We start from the raw sequence: 18,398 nt of genomic DNA on the forward strand, positions 1-18,398 counted from the left end.
CTCTGTCCACTCAGCTTCTATTTGTTAGAAAAAGTTCGGCAGCATTAAAGGCTGAAATTATGATGTATTTAGATATTAATATATTTAGAAGATTATGACTAAGATAGCTTATTTATATCTAAAATCATTTTTAATGGTAAACATTAAAACTTTAAAACCTAGGCAATATTTTAGCCTCATTAAAGTATTAAATGTTAACGGGATTAAATTGATGTATAATAAACCTCACTAATTTGGAACAATTAGAGCAGAGGTCCACATGAATTTTTAAAATCTGGAAATTTTACATAAAATCTGGATTTCTAGTCCCTTGGGAAAAAAATCTGAATATTTGCCAATACTTGGCTAGTATTCCTGTGAGTAGTAGCTGTGCCCTTTCATAGGCCAAACACTTCTAGCCCCAGTCCCTGCTGTCTTTTTGGTCTCCCGCATTACTCCTGTGCCTTATTTGCCTGGCCCTATAGGCAGTTGTACATAGGGCCCATGTGAATTACTAATAGCTGAATTTTAGAGCTGTAGTTTTATTACTGTCTTACAAACTTCTTTTTTTTTTTAAAGTTTATTTATTTTTAAGAGGGAGAGAGAGACACAGCATGTACTCATGGGAGTGGGGGAAGGGCAGAGAGAGGGAGAGAGAGAATCCGAAGCAGGCTCCATGCTTCAGCTCAGAATGAGACTTGGGGGTCGAACCCATGAATGGTGAGATCATGACCTGAGCTGAAACCAAGAGCCCGGCACTTAACTGACTGAACCACCCACATGCCCAATATATATATTTTAAGTTTATTTCTTTATTTTATTGCTTTCTTACATATATCTAATACCAGTCCTAGATAATAAAGACTCCCTGGTGGAGGGACTGTTAAACATGCTTTAATAGCCAGGGGATCATTTATATTTAATGTATTTTTTGTGCCTTGGTGACTTTTAAGGTGTTTATATAATTTGCTGTGTATGTATAGTGTTATCTATAATGTGAATATGTTTCAAAATGCACTTTGCACAGATATCATAAAGGTAAACTTTAAATAGACTTTCTTTAAAAAATTTTTTTTAAAGTTATTTATTTATTTTGAGAGAGAGTTGGGGGGGGTAGGGACAGAGGGAGAGGGAAAGAGAGAGAATCCCAAGCAGACTCTATGGTGTCAGTGCAGAGGATAACGCAGGGCCCCAAACCATGAACTGTGAGATCATGACCTGAGCTGAAGTACAATGCTTAACTGAGCCACCCAGGCGCCCCCTGACCTACTTCTAAGTGTTCATAATTTTCATACCTGAAGTTTAAAAATGGTGTTAGAGTATCCTGGGTGCTTCAGTCAGTTAAGCGTTGGACTCTTGATTTTGGCTCAGGTTATGATGTCCTGGTTCGTGGGATCGAGCCCTGCATGGGGCTCAGTGCTGATAGCTCAGGGCCTGCTTAGGATTCTCTCTCTCTCCCTCTCTCTCTGCCCCTCCATTGCTCTTTCTCTAAAAATAAATAGTAAACATTAAAAAATAAAAATGATGTTAAAGATAAGACTGGCTGTTGGGGCAAGGCCTGGGGCTAGGAGTGGGGGGCAGGGTTCTGTCCTTGAAGAAGGTGGGAGGTTAGAGCTAACACTAATTTTTACAGCATCAGGTATTTGATTTTATATGTTCTGTCAAACCTCATTCGGTTCTGCAATATTTCTAAACACAGAAAAGAATGGCCATAAGCCATAAGCCATAAGATAAGACATAATTTGGGGTTATCAAGTTAAGGCTGAAAGTAAAATTGCCAAGTGAATAAAAATATCAAACCCAATTTGAAAAACTAAATTTAATATCAGAAAGTACAACAGAATCAGGATAAAGGGAGCTAGATCAAATGATAGCCTCATCTTTTCCTAGGATCTTGACCATCTCCCCAAGCCCCAATGTTCTCTAAAGATTTCCAACCGCATGCTGGACCCTGTGTCAGGCACCCCCATTTCAGCAGGTTACAGGCCAAACTCATTTTATCTGACAGACTTGTTTCTCCCTCTGTATTTCTTTCTGTGCTTAGAGGCCATCACCATCTACTCAGTAGCATAAGTTAAAAAAACTTCTTGATTGCCTTTCTCTCATAGCCTCTATATTTAAAAAGTCATCAAACCCTGCTGATTTGTCTTGAATTGTCTTTGGAATCTGTCTTTCTGTTTTCACCATGACTGCTATATTTTAGGACTTAGTCCTATTACCAGATTCATTGGTATAATTTTTCTAACATACAAATCTGATCGTGTCACCCTCCCCTCTTCCCCCAACTTTTACTTCCCTTACTTAAACACCTACCAAAACTCTTTTATTACCTAGGAGATGATGGAAAAACTCTTTCATACATGATGTAAGACTTTTCAAAATATATCCATCTACCTTCCAGTTTCATTTTCTGCTCCTCTCATGCTGTCTCCAAACACTGTACATATTAGGCAAATTGAACTCAACCTCTTCAAGTGTGTCATTGTCTAATACCACCACTCTCTACTCTCGCTTTTCCCTGTCACTTGGAATGTACTCCACAGACACCCGCATGAAATTACACTTGTCCTCAAACAGCCTGGTCAGCTTTACCTTTTCAGTGAATATTTCCCCTATCACCTTTAGGAGAATTAATTGTTTCTTCCTTTGACTTTTCACTACATTTTATTTATACTCTTACTGTAGTACTCAAATAGGTACATATGTGGTCATCTGTAATCTCCCTGTTAGATTTTTGAGATTTGAACTGTGTTCTAGTCATTTTTATATCCCTGGCATTTGTATAGAATTTTGTTGGGTGAACTAAGGCAGAAAAAAAGGAATAAATGAAAGAACAAACTGGAGGCAGGATATTGGTCAAACGATTATTTTAATAGCCAAGGTGGGAACTGATAAAGAGATCAGTAGCCAAATAGTCATTGGAAAAGAAGAGAGGGAGGAACAGAGGAAAAAGGAGATTATTTTTTGAGAAGTAGTAGGAAATAAGGATACGCCAGGTTGGTACAGCTTTTGGAGAACGCTGAAAGCCAGGCAGAGGAATAGGTTGCCTTTATGCAGTCAGATTAGGACTTTATGTAGTACAATTAGAAAGCCATTGTAGGTTCTTGAGCAGAAGATTGTGGGAGAGAGACGCTACAGTTAAGGAGATGGCTAGGAAGCTGTTGAAAGAATTCAGGCATGTGGTAATGGATGACATGAAGGGGCAAATGTGAGATTTGATGAACAGGATATAACATCTCAGGAAAGGGAAGGAAATATCACAGTATGACCTCAGGGTGTCTACCCTAGGAGGCTGAGGACAGTTGGGAGGAGGAACTGGTTGATCAAAAACGAAAACATGTTCAGTACTAGAAAATCTGTGTTTAAAGGATGACAAAAATAATAAAGCAGAGATGACTGGAATTTGAACTGGACAAAGGTAATTTGGGAGGTCATCCCCAAGGGAGTGGGGATGGAATGAGGAGGAAGAGACAACATGAGACCAAGGAGCAGTCAGAGGAGTAGAAGAAGAAAGGAGTCTCTGTGGTCAAGGAAGTAAAGTGAAGGTCCACTACTTACTAGCTGTGTTACTTAATATTTCTCTGCTGCAGTTTCTTCATCATAAAAATTGGGGTAATAATAGCTTCTAATTCACTGGGTTGTTAAGAGGATTAAAGGAGTTAACCCATGCAAAGCATTCACATGATAAGCGATTTGTTACTGTTAGCCATGAGAGGAAAGAATCTCTAGTGTCTCATTCTACTGCACTCCCGCCCTTATTTTGACCACTTTCTATTTTCAAGCTCTCAGTTAGTGCCCAGAATAATGCTTGGCGCATTATGGCTTTCACTCAATGTCTGATGAATAAACAGAAGAGGATGAGAAATGAGAAAAGGTCAATGGAGTCGGCATCTGCTAAGCTCTGTTTTAATAGAGTTGGCTTGCGTAGAAACAGGACTGCAGCAAGCAGAAAATGGTAGAAATAAATACAGACTACAAATCAGTACTGTTTGGCATGAAAAGAAAAATGAGATTATGGTAACTAAAAAAGGAAGCAGAGGCAAGGGAGAGTTAAGCTCAAATAAATGTTTAGATATTGATGATTATTACATAAGTCCAGACACTGAATTTTTCATTGTCTCCTTGTATTTTCATTATTTTCTCAATTATAAAATGCAACAATTCTTTTAACTTGTCTTTAGTAATATTACACCATAGAAAAGAATTGTTTTAAAATAATTATCTAGCAAATATTTTATTTTTAAATGTTTATTTATTTATTTTGAAAGAGAGAGAGAGAGGGAGCTCGCGGTGGAGGGGCAGAGAGAGAGGGAATCCCAAGCGGGCTTCACCTCCAGGGCCCAGTACCACGCTTGATCTTACAACCTTGAGATCATGACCTGAGCTGAAACTTGGAGTCAGAGGCTTAACCAACTGAGCCACCTAGGTGCTTCTAATTTTCTTAATAGCAGAATGAACAGTTTGCTTAAATTGTTGTGGAAGCAATTATGTTTAGATATCTGCATTTGTCTAAATGTTCTTTATAGTTAATGATTTACTATACTTGAAACTTCACCACTTTTAATAACCTATTGTGTAGCTACATACTTGAATTTAACTGTAACTTCCTTAAGCCTTTTGGTATTGCTTACTGCACAGCCTACACTTTTACTTTATTACCAATGGATATAGTAATGGGCTTCCTTTTATATAATTCATTGAGACTAGGGTCACTCTCATGCCTGAGCTGAGATAGAAGTGAGCAGGATTTCAAGGCAATACTGCAGCTTGATAGTGACAATCAGGAATATCATTATGGTTTCAACTGGTAATAGCCAATAGCTGTTTGAGACACAGGTTAGCACATTATCAGGCAAATGACTCTGTGGTTCACATGTTGAAGATCACTGCTGCTTGCACTAATCAGGGTTGTATAGGACACTAGTATACATAAAAGAAGCACATTAAGTCAACAGGTTTTCCTGTAAGACTTAGGATAATTCAAAATGAAAAAGTAAAATTTAGCTCAGATGTAAAGAATGTAAATATCTGCTTGGCCATTCATTGGGCTGAGATAACAGAAACTCAAGCTAGAAAGTTAATGGGAAATAATATTTTTTCTGAAGGGCATGCTGCAGTAGAGTATAATAACCATCCCCTGTTTGGCGTGTCTACTCTCTAACTCAGTGAAAAATTTTGTTCTCTAAGATCATATACTGTTAGGAACCTTGCTGTTGACATTTTATCAGTAAGAATTAAACAGCCTGCTTTTGCTTGAAGGATTTAAGTCACTTTGACACAAAGAAGCAGCCTCAATTTCCAACCTAAGAGGAAAGTCTTCATTTTAGAGGCTCCTGAATACAACAGTCCACATCCAGTAACTTTGCTGTTTTCAAGAAACAGGATCCTGAGACTATTCTTTAGTCCATATCTGATGTGAACTTCTTTATAAACAGCCCTGCTTTGAATGTATCAAAACACTACTTCCTTTAAATTTCATTTAAGTCCACATCCTTGTCCCAGATTTTATAACTCTTTCTGTATTTCCAGAGACATCCCACACAATTCCTCTGTTGTGCACTTTCCCTCACTGGAATGGATCAATAATCCTGCTGTGTCTGAATACAGGTTTGTCCCTGCTGGTCTTGGGCTGGACAGGTTAGGACAAGAGGCATCAAAGTCCAGTCAAGGTTCATTCCAATGGGGTAGGAAGTCTTTTGGGCAATTAAAATTTATTAGAAAAGTAGGGTTCAGCAGCATAAGTTATGTGAACCAGAAATGCCACAAAAACAGTCCAATAGCATTTTACTCACCACCCTAATTAGTGTGCATGTGTGTATGGGCGTTTGCCTGTGTGTATGTCTCTGTGTGTGTGAGATACTATTCTCTACCAGAAGGAACCACGGTTCCTTGAAGTGTAGTTGATTGCATTACCTATGACAGGAAAAAAAATCAAGATTATCTGGAAACCCTTGTTGCCAGAAATAAAGAATGCTTCAAAAATCTTGTGCAGGTGTAAAGAAAGGAGTAGGCTTATAGGGGCCACATTGGGGTAATTTGAGCATCAAAAGGAGGATAATTATAGTTAATAGAATTGAGACTATAATGATATCCAAAATGGGAAGAGATAAACTGTACAAAGCCATAGTTGTAAAAAAAAAAAATTAGGAATGTATCATGTTTTTAAAGTTAATTTTAAGTCCACATATGAGTTTTTTTTTTTTTTTTGAGTATGTTAAGAACATACACTAGGGAACCGTTACCAATTACAGGAAGAGGTGATTAGCACCAGTGAGCACACATACAACCGGTAAAGGGAAGGTCCAACAGTTCGAAAATGAGATTAATCAAATGTCTGACTCTACAAAGCTCCTTCAGATAGTAACGTGATGCTAGTAAGGCATGCAAAATTTCCCAATACTGTTAATAGACTATATATATATATATCTATGTAAATGTCTATCTAATGGTAACACATAGAACAATCACTCAAATCTCTAAAAAGTCATTTTAGGGAAAGATGGTGCTACGGGAGATGTAGGCGGCTGGGCATCACAGATTCTTGTACCGCTATTCCTGTAAGGGCTGAGGTGCCTTCATAGTATTTTTAACCAATCCACGTTATCTGGAAAGCCTTTCATTTTGCCAATGAATTTTTCTAACGTAGTTTATGCTAATAAATATCCTCTAGTGAAAGTGAAGATTATAGCCGCTGAAGTAAATGCCTGTTGACACGTCTAATATTTTTGAGGCCCTTTTGTTGTGAGAAGATCATGTAGTTAGAATGTCCGGTCAAGTAAAAATAATGACAACGCTGACAATAAGGACACAGGCACAAGACTTCTGAAAAATACAGAAGTCATATGAAGAGGTAACAATGCAAGGTAATGCGCGAGGTGGAAGTTACAAAAGTTATGGAAAGTAGTTTCTGTTACTTTACAGGTTCTGAGGGTTTCTACAACAGCTTTTGACAGGCACGAATCATTAAGTCTGACCCAGTCTTCATTTGCTACCAAATCACCTTGGTGAGGACTACAATTCCCAGAACGCAACGCTCTGCTCCCTTGACTCCGCTTCCTTAGCCGGCCGGGAGGTGTAGTTTACAGAACGACGTCTTCGACTCGAGTTTTACGCACTTGTCAGCAAGGACTCAGCCGTAAAGGCCTCTTTCCATCCGGGTCTTTCCATTTTCGGAGGTAGCTCGGATTGCGGAGCCTAATCTTGGCTCCAGGCTGGGCAGGAAGTTGGCGGATGGTCGGCTGACGAGGCGCTCTAGGCCGAGCGGTTTTCGTCTCTATGACCACAGGAGGCGGTCTCCGGTGTTCCGAGGAGGGCGCTTGGAGGGGGCGTGCGTCAGTTCCGCGCGGGGCTGTCGGGGAACCATGGCTGCCCCAAGAGGTGAGGCCGGGGGCCGCTGGAACGGGGGAACCTGAGGGGGGCGGTGGCGCGGGAGTGTCAGCTTCTGTCCGCGCCCGCGGGGCTTCGGGGCAAGGCTGAGGCTTCGGGCATCCGGAGTTTGTTTGGAGCCGCTCCCTGGCGCGAGCTCGCGCCGCCGCCTGTCAGGGCAGCGCCGGGCAGCCAGCCTCCTACTGCGGCTGCCTTCCCAGAGGCGGACTCCGCGCGGGGCCGTTCGGCGGCCGGAGACCGTGCCTGCTTCGACGAGCTTGCAGTGGGTGGGAACCGAATTCGGACAGGCCCGGGCTGCGGCGGACCCGGAGAGGGGCCGGAACGCAGGTCCCGGGCTGGACCCGCATCACCCCGCGGGAGGCAGGACTGTGCTCCGTTCCGGCGGGGTCGTCGCGGCTGCGGTCTCTTCTGCGCCTTCTGCCCTACGGATGCTCAGAGGCTTAAGGGCATGCTCCGGCGCGGAGCCCAAGCTGCGGCTGGTCCATGTGACAGCCACTGAAAACATCACTGGGGTATTAGAACAGCGCTGAAACCGTAACGAGATGGAGAAAGCAGTAGTTAAGAGTTCCTTCCCTGGAGAATGTTGTGTGTGGTTAGAAGGAACACTTGATAATTTGGGGTGGAGGGTGAGCCCCACCGCTTTTCCCTCAGGGATGGCAATTAGGGTAATAATGTTTGATGACTAATTGTCATTTCATGAGTGATTCTGATTAACCCCGAAGCACTTTGTTTTGCTGAGTGGGATGTGTACGTTAGGAGCAGAGTTGAATTTCTGGACCTCAGAGCAGTAGCTAGGACAGGTTGGGTGACTCCCAGATTCCTAATCCACCCTTCTCCCAAAGAGCGTTTGGCTTCACCCCTGAGTAAATGTTAAACAAATACTTAAAGCATATCTTTCTGCATGGGTGCTAAATTATTTTCCTGGTTGGGGAACCCACGTTTATCATTCAGGCCCTGCCCAGGGCATTGTCTGTAAGTGCATATCATTCTCTTGTATGTATTCTCCCATTTCAAATAAGTCCAACCTTAAGAGTCTCTTTGTAGTAACACAGGAAATAAGGGGAAAAAGTAAAATTGTTCTGATAACATAGAATAGGGACAGCAAGATTAATGATGAGCAAAACTTCACAATTACAGAACTCAAATCATCTGAAATAGTTCCAACAATGTACAGATTTAGGCTTATTGCCAATAAATATTTGTTGTGTCTTAGGCATAAGTCTTATATGCCCACTAAAAATGTAGAACACTAACATTATATTGCTATATTAAATATTTAATTTAGGATATCCGAAACTGTGTCAGTGTGCTGCATAATCTTGCAGGAACAAAATCCTTGCCTAAGTGGTTAATATTTAAAGTCAGCTGTGTTTTGTGTATGTATGTATGTTTGTGTTCATGTAATTGAAATGTACTGTTTTGAAATAAATGTTCAAATGTCACGGGTTTTAAAAAGTATTTTGTGCTTGAAATTGGAAAGCATTTTGAGTTATAACATTGACTTTTATAAACATAATATCGTCTACTAAATAATATCTTTGTTGCACGTATTTTCCAGAAAATGTCAGTTTATTATTCAAGTTATACTGCTTGGCAGTGATGACCCTGGTGGCTGCAGCTTATACGATAGCTTTAAGATACACAAGGACATCAGACAGAGAACTCTACTTTTCAACCACAGCCGTGTGTATCACAGAAGTTATAAAGTTATTGCTAAGTGTGGGAATTTTAGCTAAGTGAGTATAAATACTTTTTAGTGTGTTAAATTATTAATTTTCACGAGTAGTGTTTCTCAACCTGGGGCAGTTTTGCTCTGCAGGAGATCTTTTTTTGGTTGGGCCCACTTGGGTGATGCTACTGGCATCTGCTGGGTGGGGGCCAAGGATGCTGCTAGACCTCCTACAATGCACAGCACAGCCCTCCACAACAGTATCGTCCAGCCCCAAATATCAGCAGTGCAGGTTGAAAGACCCTGCTCTAAACCAGGGGTTGGCAAATTTTGATCCTTGGGCCAAATCCAGTTTGCTGCCTCTTTGTTGTAGCACAGACTGTGGCTCGCAAAGCCTAAACTATTTGCCACTTGGCCTTCACAGAAAAAATTACTGTCGTCTGTTTTAGAGGCATATAATGATAGTAATAGTTAATGTTTCTTGTGTTTCCTGTGTTAAGTGCTTTTCATATAAATCATCTAATCTGTATACATTTTTTAGGTAAGTACTGTACCCCTATTTTACATACATAGCATCTGAGGTTCCTCAATATTACACTGTTAATATGTGGCAGCACTGGGCTTTGATTCGAATCAGTATCATCGTATGAGAATCGTTTTTAGCTAAGGATGCAGCATAAGAGAGGGTTAGGAATAGGGGCTTTGGAGTGACACATAACTTTAAACCTAGACTCACTGGGATTATGACTTTGCACACATCTCTTAACCTCTCTAAGCTTTAGTTTCTTTATTTTTTAATTGCAGAAAATAATACAGGGTTGTGAGAATTAAGTAAAATCTGGTAGGAAATTGCATTAGGGAAAGATTTATGAGATGTGGCCCTTTTGGGTCATGTGGCAGGTGACAATTCATACAGGTTTCAAGGTGTGAGTTGGTGAGAGTGGGACACCAGTGAGGAATAGCATGTGTGTAAGCTTTTAGGTAGAAACAAATTTCATATAAATACTTTTAAATTTCACTTAACAGATATTTATTGATTTCCATGTTATGGTTTTATAAAAAGTGTTGGATATACAAGTATAAATGAAATAGATATGGTTTCTCCTTGCTTGGAGCTTAGGCTTAGTGGAAGAGAGAAAATAAACCAGTAAACACAAACATGATTACAAATAATCATGTGAAAAAAAATACTCTAAATATGATTTGGGGAGGGAGAAAAGAACAGAAAATTAACTTGAGGCCACATGGTGGCAAGCTTTAATATATTTGAGTTTAAGATCTATTTTGTGGGCTGAGATACTGTGGGAGCTTAACTTGTTAGGTTGTGAGTAGGGTAAAATCTCAGACCTTTCACAGTTTTGTACTTAACAAGATTTATTTTTATGGAGATTTGGCTTCGTTTAGGGGATTCTTCATTCTGGAAAATGTCAGATAAATAAGAGGCCTGGTTGTACCTTTAAAAGGCAATGTTCCAAATGCAAAAACCTGTCTAAAACTCCGCAGCAACTTATACACAGCAACCCAAGAGTTTAATAAAATCTTAAGGCTTGTCTTCTTTCAAGATAAATGTAGGGGTATTGGAAGAAGAAGGTTATAAGGCAACCCATCTCTTCTTTTTATTCCCCAAATTCCATGGGGAGAATCAATTGTGGCTCAAGAATGAAATAGGACTGTCAAGCATGACATCAGCCATTTTGAACTATAAGGTCAAATCATGATTCAGTTGTTTTGTAACTGTTAGGAATTTTTAAAAACCAGTGTGCAAAACAGCGAGGGTTTGGTGTAACTCAGCCACTGAGCTATTTTGTGCTAACCCGCCTGTATAGACTTTGTTTTATTTTGATGCTTTTCCAGCTTTGTATTGCTTGGTGTGTACTATTTTCTTATTCTTCAGCTCTTCAATGTTATGGGTATGGTCAGTTGTAGTTTGTTTTGTGGAAGCTTTTTTTTTTTGAAATTACATACATAACAGCACAAAAATTTTTTAAACATTTTTTTAAAAATGTTCATTTATTTTAGAGAGAGAGAGAGTGAGCAAGCAAACGGGGAAGGGACAGAGAGAGAGAGAGAGAGAAGAGAGAGAGACAGAATCTGAAGCAGGCTCCAGGCTCCGACCTGTCAGAACAGAGTCCAACGTGAGATCATGACCCGAGCTGAAGTCAGACACTTAACTGACTGAGGCACTCAGGCACCCCAAAGTACAAAAATTTCTAAGAATTCACCAGACAGGTCAAATAATGGTGTTGAAATAACAACAGTTTGGAAAACCAAATTCTGTACTTGCTCAACATCGTCATCAATAATTAGTTGCTGTGTCTATCACTAGCATAATGTAAAGTCTCACAAGAGAGGCTCTTTTATGAACCTATACTTGCAGAGTATTCAAGACCAGGGATAACCAAGAAAAAGAATTATGACATGCATAGTTTTGGTAGTTGGCATTTGACATTATATGGATAACAAGAATTTGGCAGTGAAAGAGAATCATTTAAAGCACACAGTTTCTAAGTGGAAAAGCACTGGCAAAAAAATACATAGAATATGAAACTAAATCCATTTGAAATTACTGGGTTTTTAAGTGAATGTAATTTTTGTGGAGAAATATGTTTGCAAATTTTCATGTGCTTATTCAGAACACATTGATAGAAATGAAATACCTGCTATTCATAACAAGAAAATATTTTATTTCTTGGAACAAAGAAATTACTTTTAAGAGAGCATCTGTAAAAATGTTAATTTCCTAGAATGGTAAAAAAGTGAAAGATAAAGAATTATTTCAACTTAGGAAGTCACAGACTGATAATTCCAAAGTGAAATGAAAGACACTGTGATTGCCTCTTTAGCTTGTTCAGCAGTATGTGGTTAGACACTTGATAATGAAACTAAAACATAGCTATTTGGGAAAGATATCCAGGAAAATGTTGAAAGTTGGTTCTAGATCTTGAAAGGACAACTGGCTTTTATCAATTCACCTGAAACAGTTTGGAATATGAAAAAGATGAATAAAATACAGACTCCAGGTCACTAAGAATGAATTGAAGTGTTAAGAGTTGCAGCAAATGAAAGACCCAATAACTTTATATTTGTCTTTTTGATCGAATGATGTGAAATTTGCAAAGAAGTAAAAGATTTTCTAGATACTCTTCACGCTGTCATTTATTTGTATATATATTAAAATTGATAACTTAAAAAAAAGGTAGATCAAAGGCAAATAGGATGTTATGTAGTTTGTCAAAAAACACAAGTTGGATATTAGTGTTTTATTTTACTGTGATGGAGAAACTTGGAATATCAGAAAATATTTGTGGGAAGAGATTAGGTTTTGTTTCCAAAGTAGAAGCAATATTTTATCATTTGGGAGAAAGGATAAAAACTTCAGGACATTGGGCGAATGTGAAAGAACTATATTAGAAATAACTAAAAGTTTGTAACTTGAAGAATCTTCAGAGAAGAAAAAGTGAGAAAAAATTAAATCCTGATAAAATTTCTCTCATTATGAAAATAAAGTTAATGTAAAAATTAGACAACATGTTACAAATTCTGACTTGAAAATTTGGGAGAATGACAGGAAAAGGAAAGAAACCTGGAACTACTGTTTAAATGTAAAAAAAATTATTAAAAGAAGTAAAAGCTTCTTCCTTTTTCCCAGTCTTTACCCTATGATAAAATGCAATAACTTTATAGAGTTTATATAAATACTTCAAAACTTCAATTTGGTCTGAACTTTATAGACAAGTTTGGCTGTTCATTTAGTATTGTCTCTATAGTAATGCTTTTTTTTATATTAAATATAATTTGTCAAATTGGTTACCATACAACACCCAGTGCTCATCCCAACAGATGCCCTACTCAATGCCCATCACCCACTTTCCCCTCTCCCCCACCCCCCATCAACCCTCAGTTTGTCCTCAGTATTTAAAAATCTCTTATGGTTTGTCCCTTCCTCCCTCTCTCTAACTTTTTCCCCCCCTTCCTCTCCCCTGTGGTCTTCTGTTAAGTTTCTCAGGATCCACATATGAGTAAAAATATATGGATCTCTCTCTGACTGACTTATTTCACTTAGCATAATACCCTCCAGTTTCATCCACATTGCTGCAAATGGCCAGATTCCATTCTTTCTCATTGCCAAGTAGTATTCCATTGTATACATAAACCACATCTTCTTTATCCATTTGTCAGTTGATGGACATTTAGGTTCTTCCCATAATTTTGCTACTGTTGAAAGTGCTGCTATGAACATTGGGGTACAAGTGCCCCTATGCATCAGCACTCCTGTATCCCTTGGGTAAATTCCTAGCAGTGCTATTGCTGGGTCATAGGGTAGATCTATTTTTAATTTTTTGAGGAACCTCCACACTGTTTTCCAGAGTGGCTGCACCAGTTTGCATTCCCACCAACAGTGCAAGAGGGTTCCCGTTTCTCCACATGTTCTCCAGCATCGGTAACTCCTGATTTGTTCATTGTAGCCACTCTGACCAGTGTAAGGTGGTATCTCAGTGTGGTTTTGATTTGTATTTCCCTGACGAGGAGTGACGTTGAGCATCTTTTCATGTGCCTATTGGCCATCTGGATGTCTTCTTTAGAGAAGTGTTTATTCATGTCTTCTGCCCATTTCTTCACTGGATTATTTGTTTTTCAGGTGTGGAGTTTGGTGAGTTCTTTATAGATTTTGGATACTAGCCCTTTGTCTGATATGTCATTTGCAAGTCTCTTTTCCCATTCTGTGGTTGCCTTTTAGTTTTGTTGATTGTTTCCTTTGCAATGCAGAAGCTTTTTATCTTGATAGGTCCCAGTAGTTTTTAATTCCCTTGCCTTTGAAGATGTGTCAGGTAAGAAATTGCTGTGGCTGAGGTCAAAGAGGTTTTTCCTGCTTTCTCCTGTAGGGTTTTGATGGTTTCCTGTCTGACATTCAGGTCCTTCATCCATTTTGAGTTTATTTTTGTGAATGGTGTAAGAAAGTGGTCTAGTTTCATTCTTCTGATGTTGCTGTCCAGTTCTCCCAGCACCATTTGTTAAAGAGACTGTCTTTTTTCTCCTGGATACTCTTTCCTGCTTTGCCAAAGATTAGTTCGCCATACATTTGTGGGTCCAATTCTGGGGTCTCTGTTCTATTCCATTGGTCTATGTGCCGGTTTTTGTGCCTATACCATACTGTCTTGGTGACTACAGCTTTGTAGTACAGGCTGAAGTGTGGGATTGTGATGCCTCCCGCTTTGGTTTTCTTCTTCAGTATTACTTTGACTATTCAGGATCTTTTGTAGTTCCATACAAATTTTAGGATTGCTTGTTCTAGCTTTGGGAAGAATGCTGGTGCAATTTTGATTGGGATTGCACTGAATGTGTAGATTGCTTTGGGTAGTAGTGACATTTTAACAATATTTATTCTTCCAATCCATGAGCCTGGAATGTTTTTCCATTTCTTTGTGTCTTCTTCAGTTTCCTTTATAAGCTTTCTAGAGTATTTAGCATACAGATCTTTTATATTTTGGTTAGGTTTATTCCTAGGTATTTTATGGTTCTTGGTGCAAATGTGAATGGGATCAATTTCTTTATTTGTATTTCTGTTGCTTCATTATTGGTGTATAAAAATGCAATCGATTTCTGTACATTAATTTTGTATCCTGCGGCTTTGCTGAATTCATGTATCAGTTCTAGCAGACGTTTGGTGGAGTCTGTGAGGTTTTCCATGTCGAGTGTCATGTCGTTTGTGAAAAGTGAAAGTTTGACTTCATCTTTGCCAATTTTGATGCCTTTTATTTCATTTTGTTGTCTGATTGCTGATGCTAGGACTTCCAACACTATGTTAAACAACAGTGGTGAGAGAGGACATCCCTGTCGTGTTCCTGATCTCAGGGGGAAAGCTCTCAGTTTTTCCTCATTGAGGATGATATTAGCTGTGGGCTTTTCATAAATGGCTTTTATGATGTTTAAGTATGTTCCTTCTATCCCGACTTTCTTGAGGGTTTTTATTAAGAAAGGATGCTATATTTTGTCAAATGCTTTTTCTGCATCTATTGACAGGATCATATGGTTGTTATTTTTTCTTTTATGAATGTGATGTAATCACACTGATTGATTTGCGAATATTGAACCAGCCCTGCTGCTCAGGAATGAATCCCACTTGATCATGGTGAATAATTATTTTTTATATGCTGTTGAATTAGATTTGCTAGTATCTGGTTGAGAATTTTTGCGTCTATATTCAACAGGGATATTGGCCTGTAGTTGTCTTTTTTTGCTGAGTCTCTGTCTGGTTTGGGAATCAAAGTAATGCTGGCTTCATAGATGAGTCCGGAAGTTTTCCTTCCCGTTCTGTTTTTTTGGAGTAGCTTGAGAAGGATAGGTATTAACTCTGCTTTAAATGTCTGCTAGAATTCCTCAGGGAAGCCATCTGGTCCAGACTCTTATTTGCTGGGAGATTTTTGATACCTGATTAATTTCTTCACTAGTTAGTTATGGGTCTGTTCAAATTTTTTGTTTCTTCCCTTTTGAGTTTTGGTAGTGTGTAGGTGTTAATAATTTTTCATAGTATTCCCTGCTAATTGCTTGTATTTCTGAGGGATTGGTTGTAATAAATCCATTTTCATTTGTGCTTTTATCTATTTGGGTCCTCTCTCTTTTCTTTTTGAGAAGCCTGGCTAGAGGTTTATCGATTTGTTTATTTTTTCAAAAACCAACTGTTGGTTTCATTGATCTGTTCTACTGTTGTTGTTGTTTTTTTTTTTTTTTTTTTTTTTTTTGAGTCTATATTGTTTCTTTCTGCTCTGGTCTTTATTATTTCTCTTCTTCTGGGTTTGGGGTGTCTTTCCTGTTCTGCTTTGAGTTCCTTTAGGTGTGCTATTAGATTTCGTATTGGGGATTTTTCTTGTTTCTTGAGATAGGCCTGGATTGCAATGTATTTTCCTCTTAGGACTGCCTTTGCTGCATCCCAAAGCGTTTGGATTGTTGTATTTTCATTTTCATTTGTTTCCATATATTTTTAAATTTCTTATGTAATGGCCTGGTTGACCCATTCGTTTTTTAGTAGGGTGTTCTTTAACCTCCATGCTTTTGGAGGTTTTCTAGACTTATTCCTGTGGTTAATTTCAAGTTTCATAGCATTGAGATCTGAAAGTGTGCATGGTATGATCTCAATTCTTTTATATCTATTGAGGGCTGTTTTGTGACCCAGTATGTGATCTATCTTGGAGGATGTTCCATGTGCACTCGAGAAGAAAGTATAGCTTTGGGATGCAGAGTTCTAAATATATCTGTCAAGTCCATCTGGTCCAGTGGATCATTCAGGGCCATTGTTTCTTTACTGATTCTCTGTCTAGATGATCTATCCATTGTTGTCAGTGGAGTATTAAAGTCCCCTGCAATTACCACATTCTTATCAATAAGGTTGCTTATGTTTGTGATTAATCGTTTTATACAGTTGGGTGCTCTTGAATTTGGTGCATAGGCATTTATAATTGTTAGCTCTTTCTGATGGATAGACCCTGTAATTATTATATAATGCCCTTCTTCATCTCTTGTTATGGCCTTTAATTTAAAGTCTAGTTTGTGTGATGTAAGTATGACTCCTCCAGCTTTCTTTTGACTTCCAGTTGCATGATAGGTAGTTCTCCATCCCCTCACTTTCAATCTGAAGATGTCCTCGGGTCTAAAATGAGTCTCTTTAGACAGCAAATGGATGGGTCTTGGTTTTTTTAATCCATTCTGATACCCTATGTCTTTTGATCGGAGCACTTAGTCCATTTACATTCAGTGTTGTTATTAAAAGATACGGGTTTAGAGTCGTTGTGTTATCTGTAGATTTCATGCTTGTAGTGATGTCTCTGGTACTTTGTGGTCCTTGCAACATTTTACTCACAGAATCTCCCTTAGGATCTCTTGTAGGGCTGGTTTAGTGGTGATGAATTCCTTCAGGTTTTGTTTGTTTTGGAAAATCTTTATCTCTCCTTCTATTCTCAGTGACAGGCTTGCTGGATAAAGGATTCTCGGCTGCATATTTTTCCTGTTCAACACGTTGAAGATTTCCTGCCATTCCTTTCTGGCACGCCAAGTTTCAGTAGATAGCTCTGCTACTACCCTTATGTGCCTACCTTTGTATGTTAAGTCCTGTTTATCCCTAGCTGCTTTCAGAATTCTCTTTATCCTTGTATTTTGCCAGTTTCACTATGATATGCTGTACAGAAGATCGATTCAAGTTACGTCTGAAGGGAGTTCCTCTGTGCCTCTTAGATTTCAATGCCTGTTTCCTTCCCCAGATCAGGGAAGTTCTCAGCTATGATTTGTTCAAGTACACCTTCAGCCCCTTTCTCTCTCTCTCTTTCTTCTGCAATTCCTATGATACGGATGTTGTTCTGTTTTAATTGCATGACCTTGTTCTCTAATTCTCCCCTCGTACTGCTAGATTTTTTTATCTCTTTTTTCTCAGCTTCCTCTTTTTCCATATTTATACCTTCTAATTCACCTATTCTCCCATCTGCCTCTTCGTTCCTCCCTGTGGCTGCGTCTGTTTTGTTTTGCACCTAATTTATAGCATTTTTTAACTCATCATGACTATATTTTAGTCCCTTGATCTCTGCAGCAATAGATTCTCTGCTGTCCTCTATGCTTTTTTCAAGCCCAGCAATTAAGTTTATAACTATTATTCTAAATTCTTGTTCAGTTATATTGCTTAAATTGGTTTTGATCAATTTGTTAGCTGTCGCTACTTCCTGGAATCTCTTTTGAGGAGAATTCTTCTATGTCATCATTTTGGCTAGTTTTCTGTCCCTTATGCATAAAAGCTTGTTGTGTGCTCTGCATTGCGAGCCCTGCTATATCACAGGGGGTTCATATACTTTCCAGGGCCTGGCCCTTCAGGAGGTGTTTTTTGTTTTTCGTTTTTTTTTTTTTTTTTGGAGATTGTTACTTGCTCTCTGTTGTTGTGACTTTGGTTTTTTTATTACCCTGCTTGTAGTGATATATTGGACCCTCCACCAGGTGTGCTTTGATTTGTTACTTGGAGTAGCCCTATGAAGGAATACAAACAGACAAACAGGAGATAGAAACACACAAAGAAATAAAACAAACACAAAAAACTGAAAACAAAAAACCAAAAACACAGTACTATAAGTAAAGAAGAGGGTGGAGGCAGTGCTGATGGAAGAGCACATACAAAGAGAGAAATGCCGGGGGTGGGGTGGGGGGGGAGGGAATAAACGTTGTTTAGGCAGAGAGACTAAAAGGCTTAATCCAGAGAGAGAGAAAGGAAATAAAGACAGAGGTGGGGAAAACAAAACGAAGATAAGGTTACCCAACAGAGACACTATATGGTTTGATTATTCCAGAAAGAGAGAAAGGAATGTGAAGAAGGAGGTATAGAACATGTATC

The 18,398-nt window shown here is 38.8% G+C and overlaps 1 protein-coding gene across 1 annotated transcript in view; it reads left to right on the forward strand.

The window, feature by feature from the left end:
- The first annotated feature begins 7,147 nt into the window (after positions 1-7,147).
- SLC35A1 (solute carrier family 35 member A1) overlaps positions 7,148-18,398 on the forward strand; it is a 33,809-nt gene continuing 22,558 nt past the window's right edge. Inside the window, exons 1-2 of the mRNA XM_042939321.1 lie at positions 7,148-7,356; positions 8,924-9,101. Coding sequence (XP_042795255.1) covers positions 7,341-7,356; positions 8,924-9,101 — 194 coding nt within the window. The 5' untranslated portion in view covers positions 7,148-7,340. The remainder of the gene's footprint in view (positions 7,357-8,923; positions 9,102-18,398) is intronic.

This window comes from Panthera leo, chromosome B2, assembly GCF_018350215.1.
Source record: "Panthera leo isolate Ple1 chromosome B2, P.leo_Ple1_pat1.1, whole genome shotgun sequence".
Taxonomy (NCBI): domain Eukaryota; kingdom Metazoa; phylum Chordata; class Mammalia; order Carnivora; family Felidae; genus Panthera; species Panthera leo.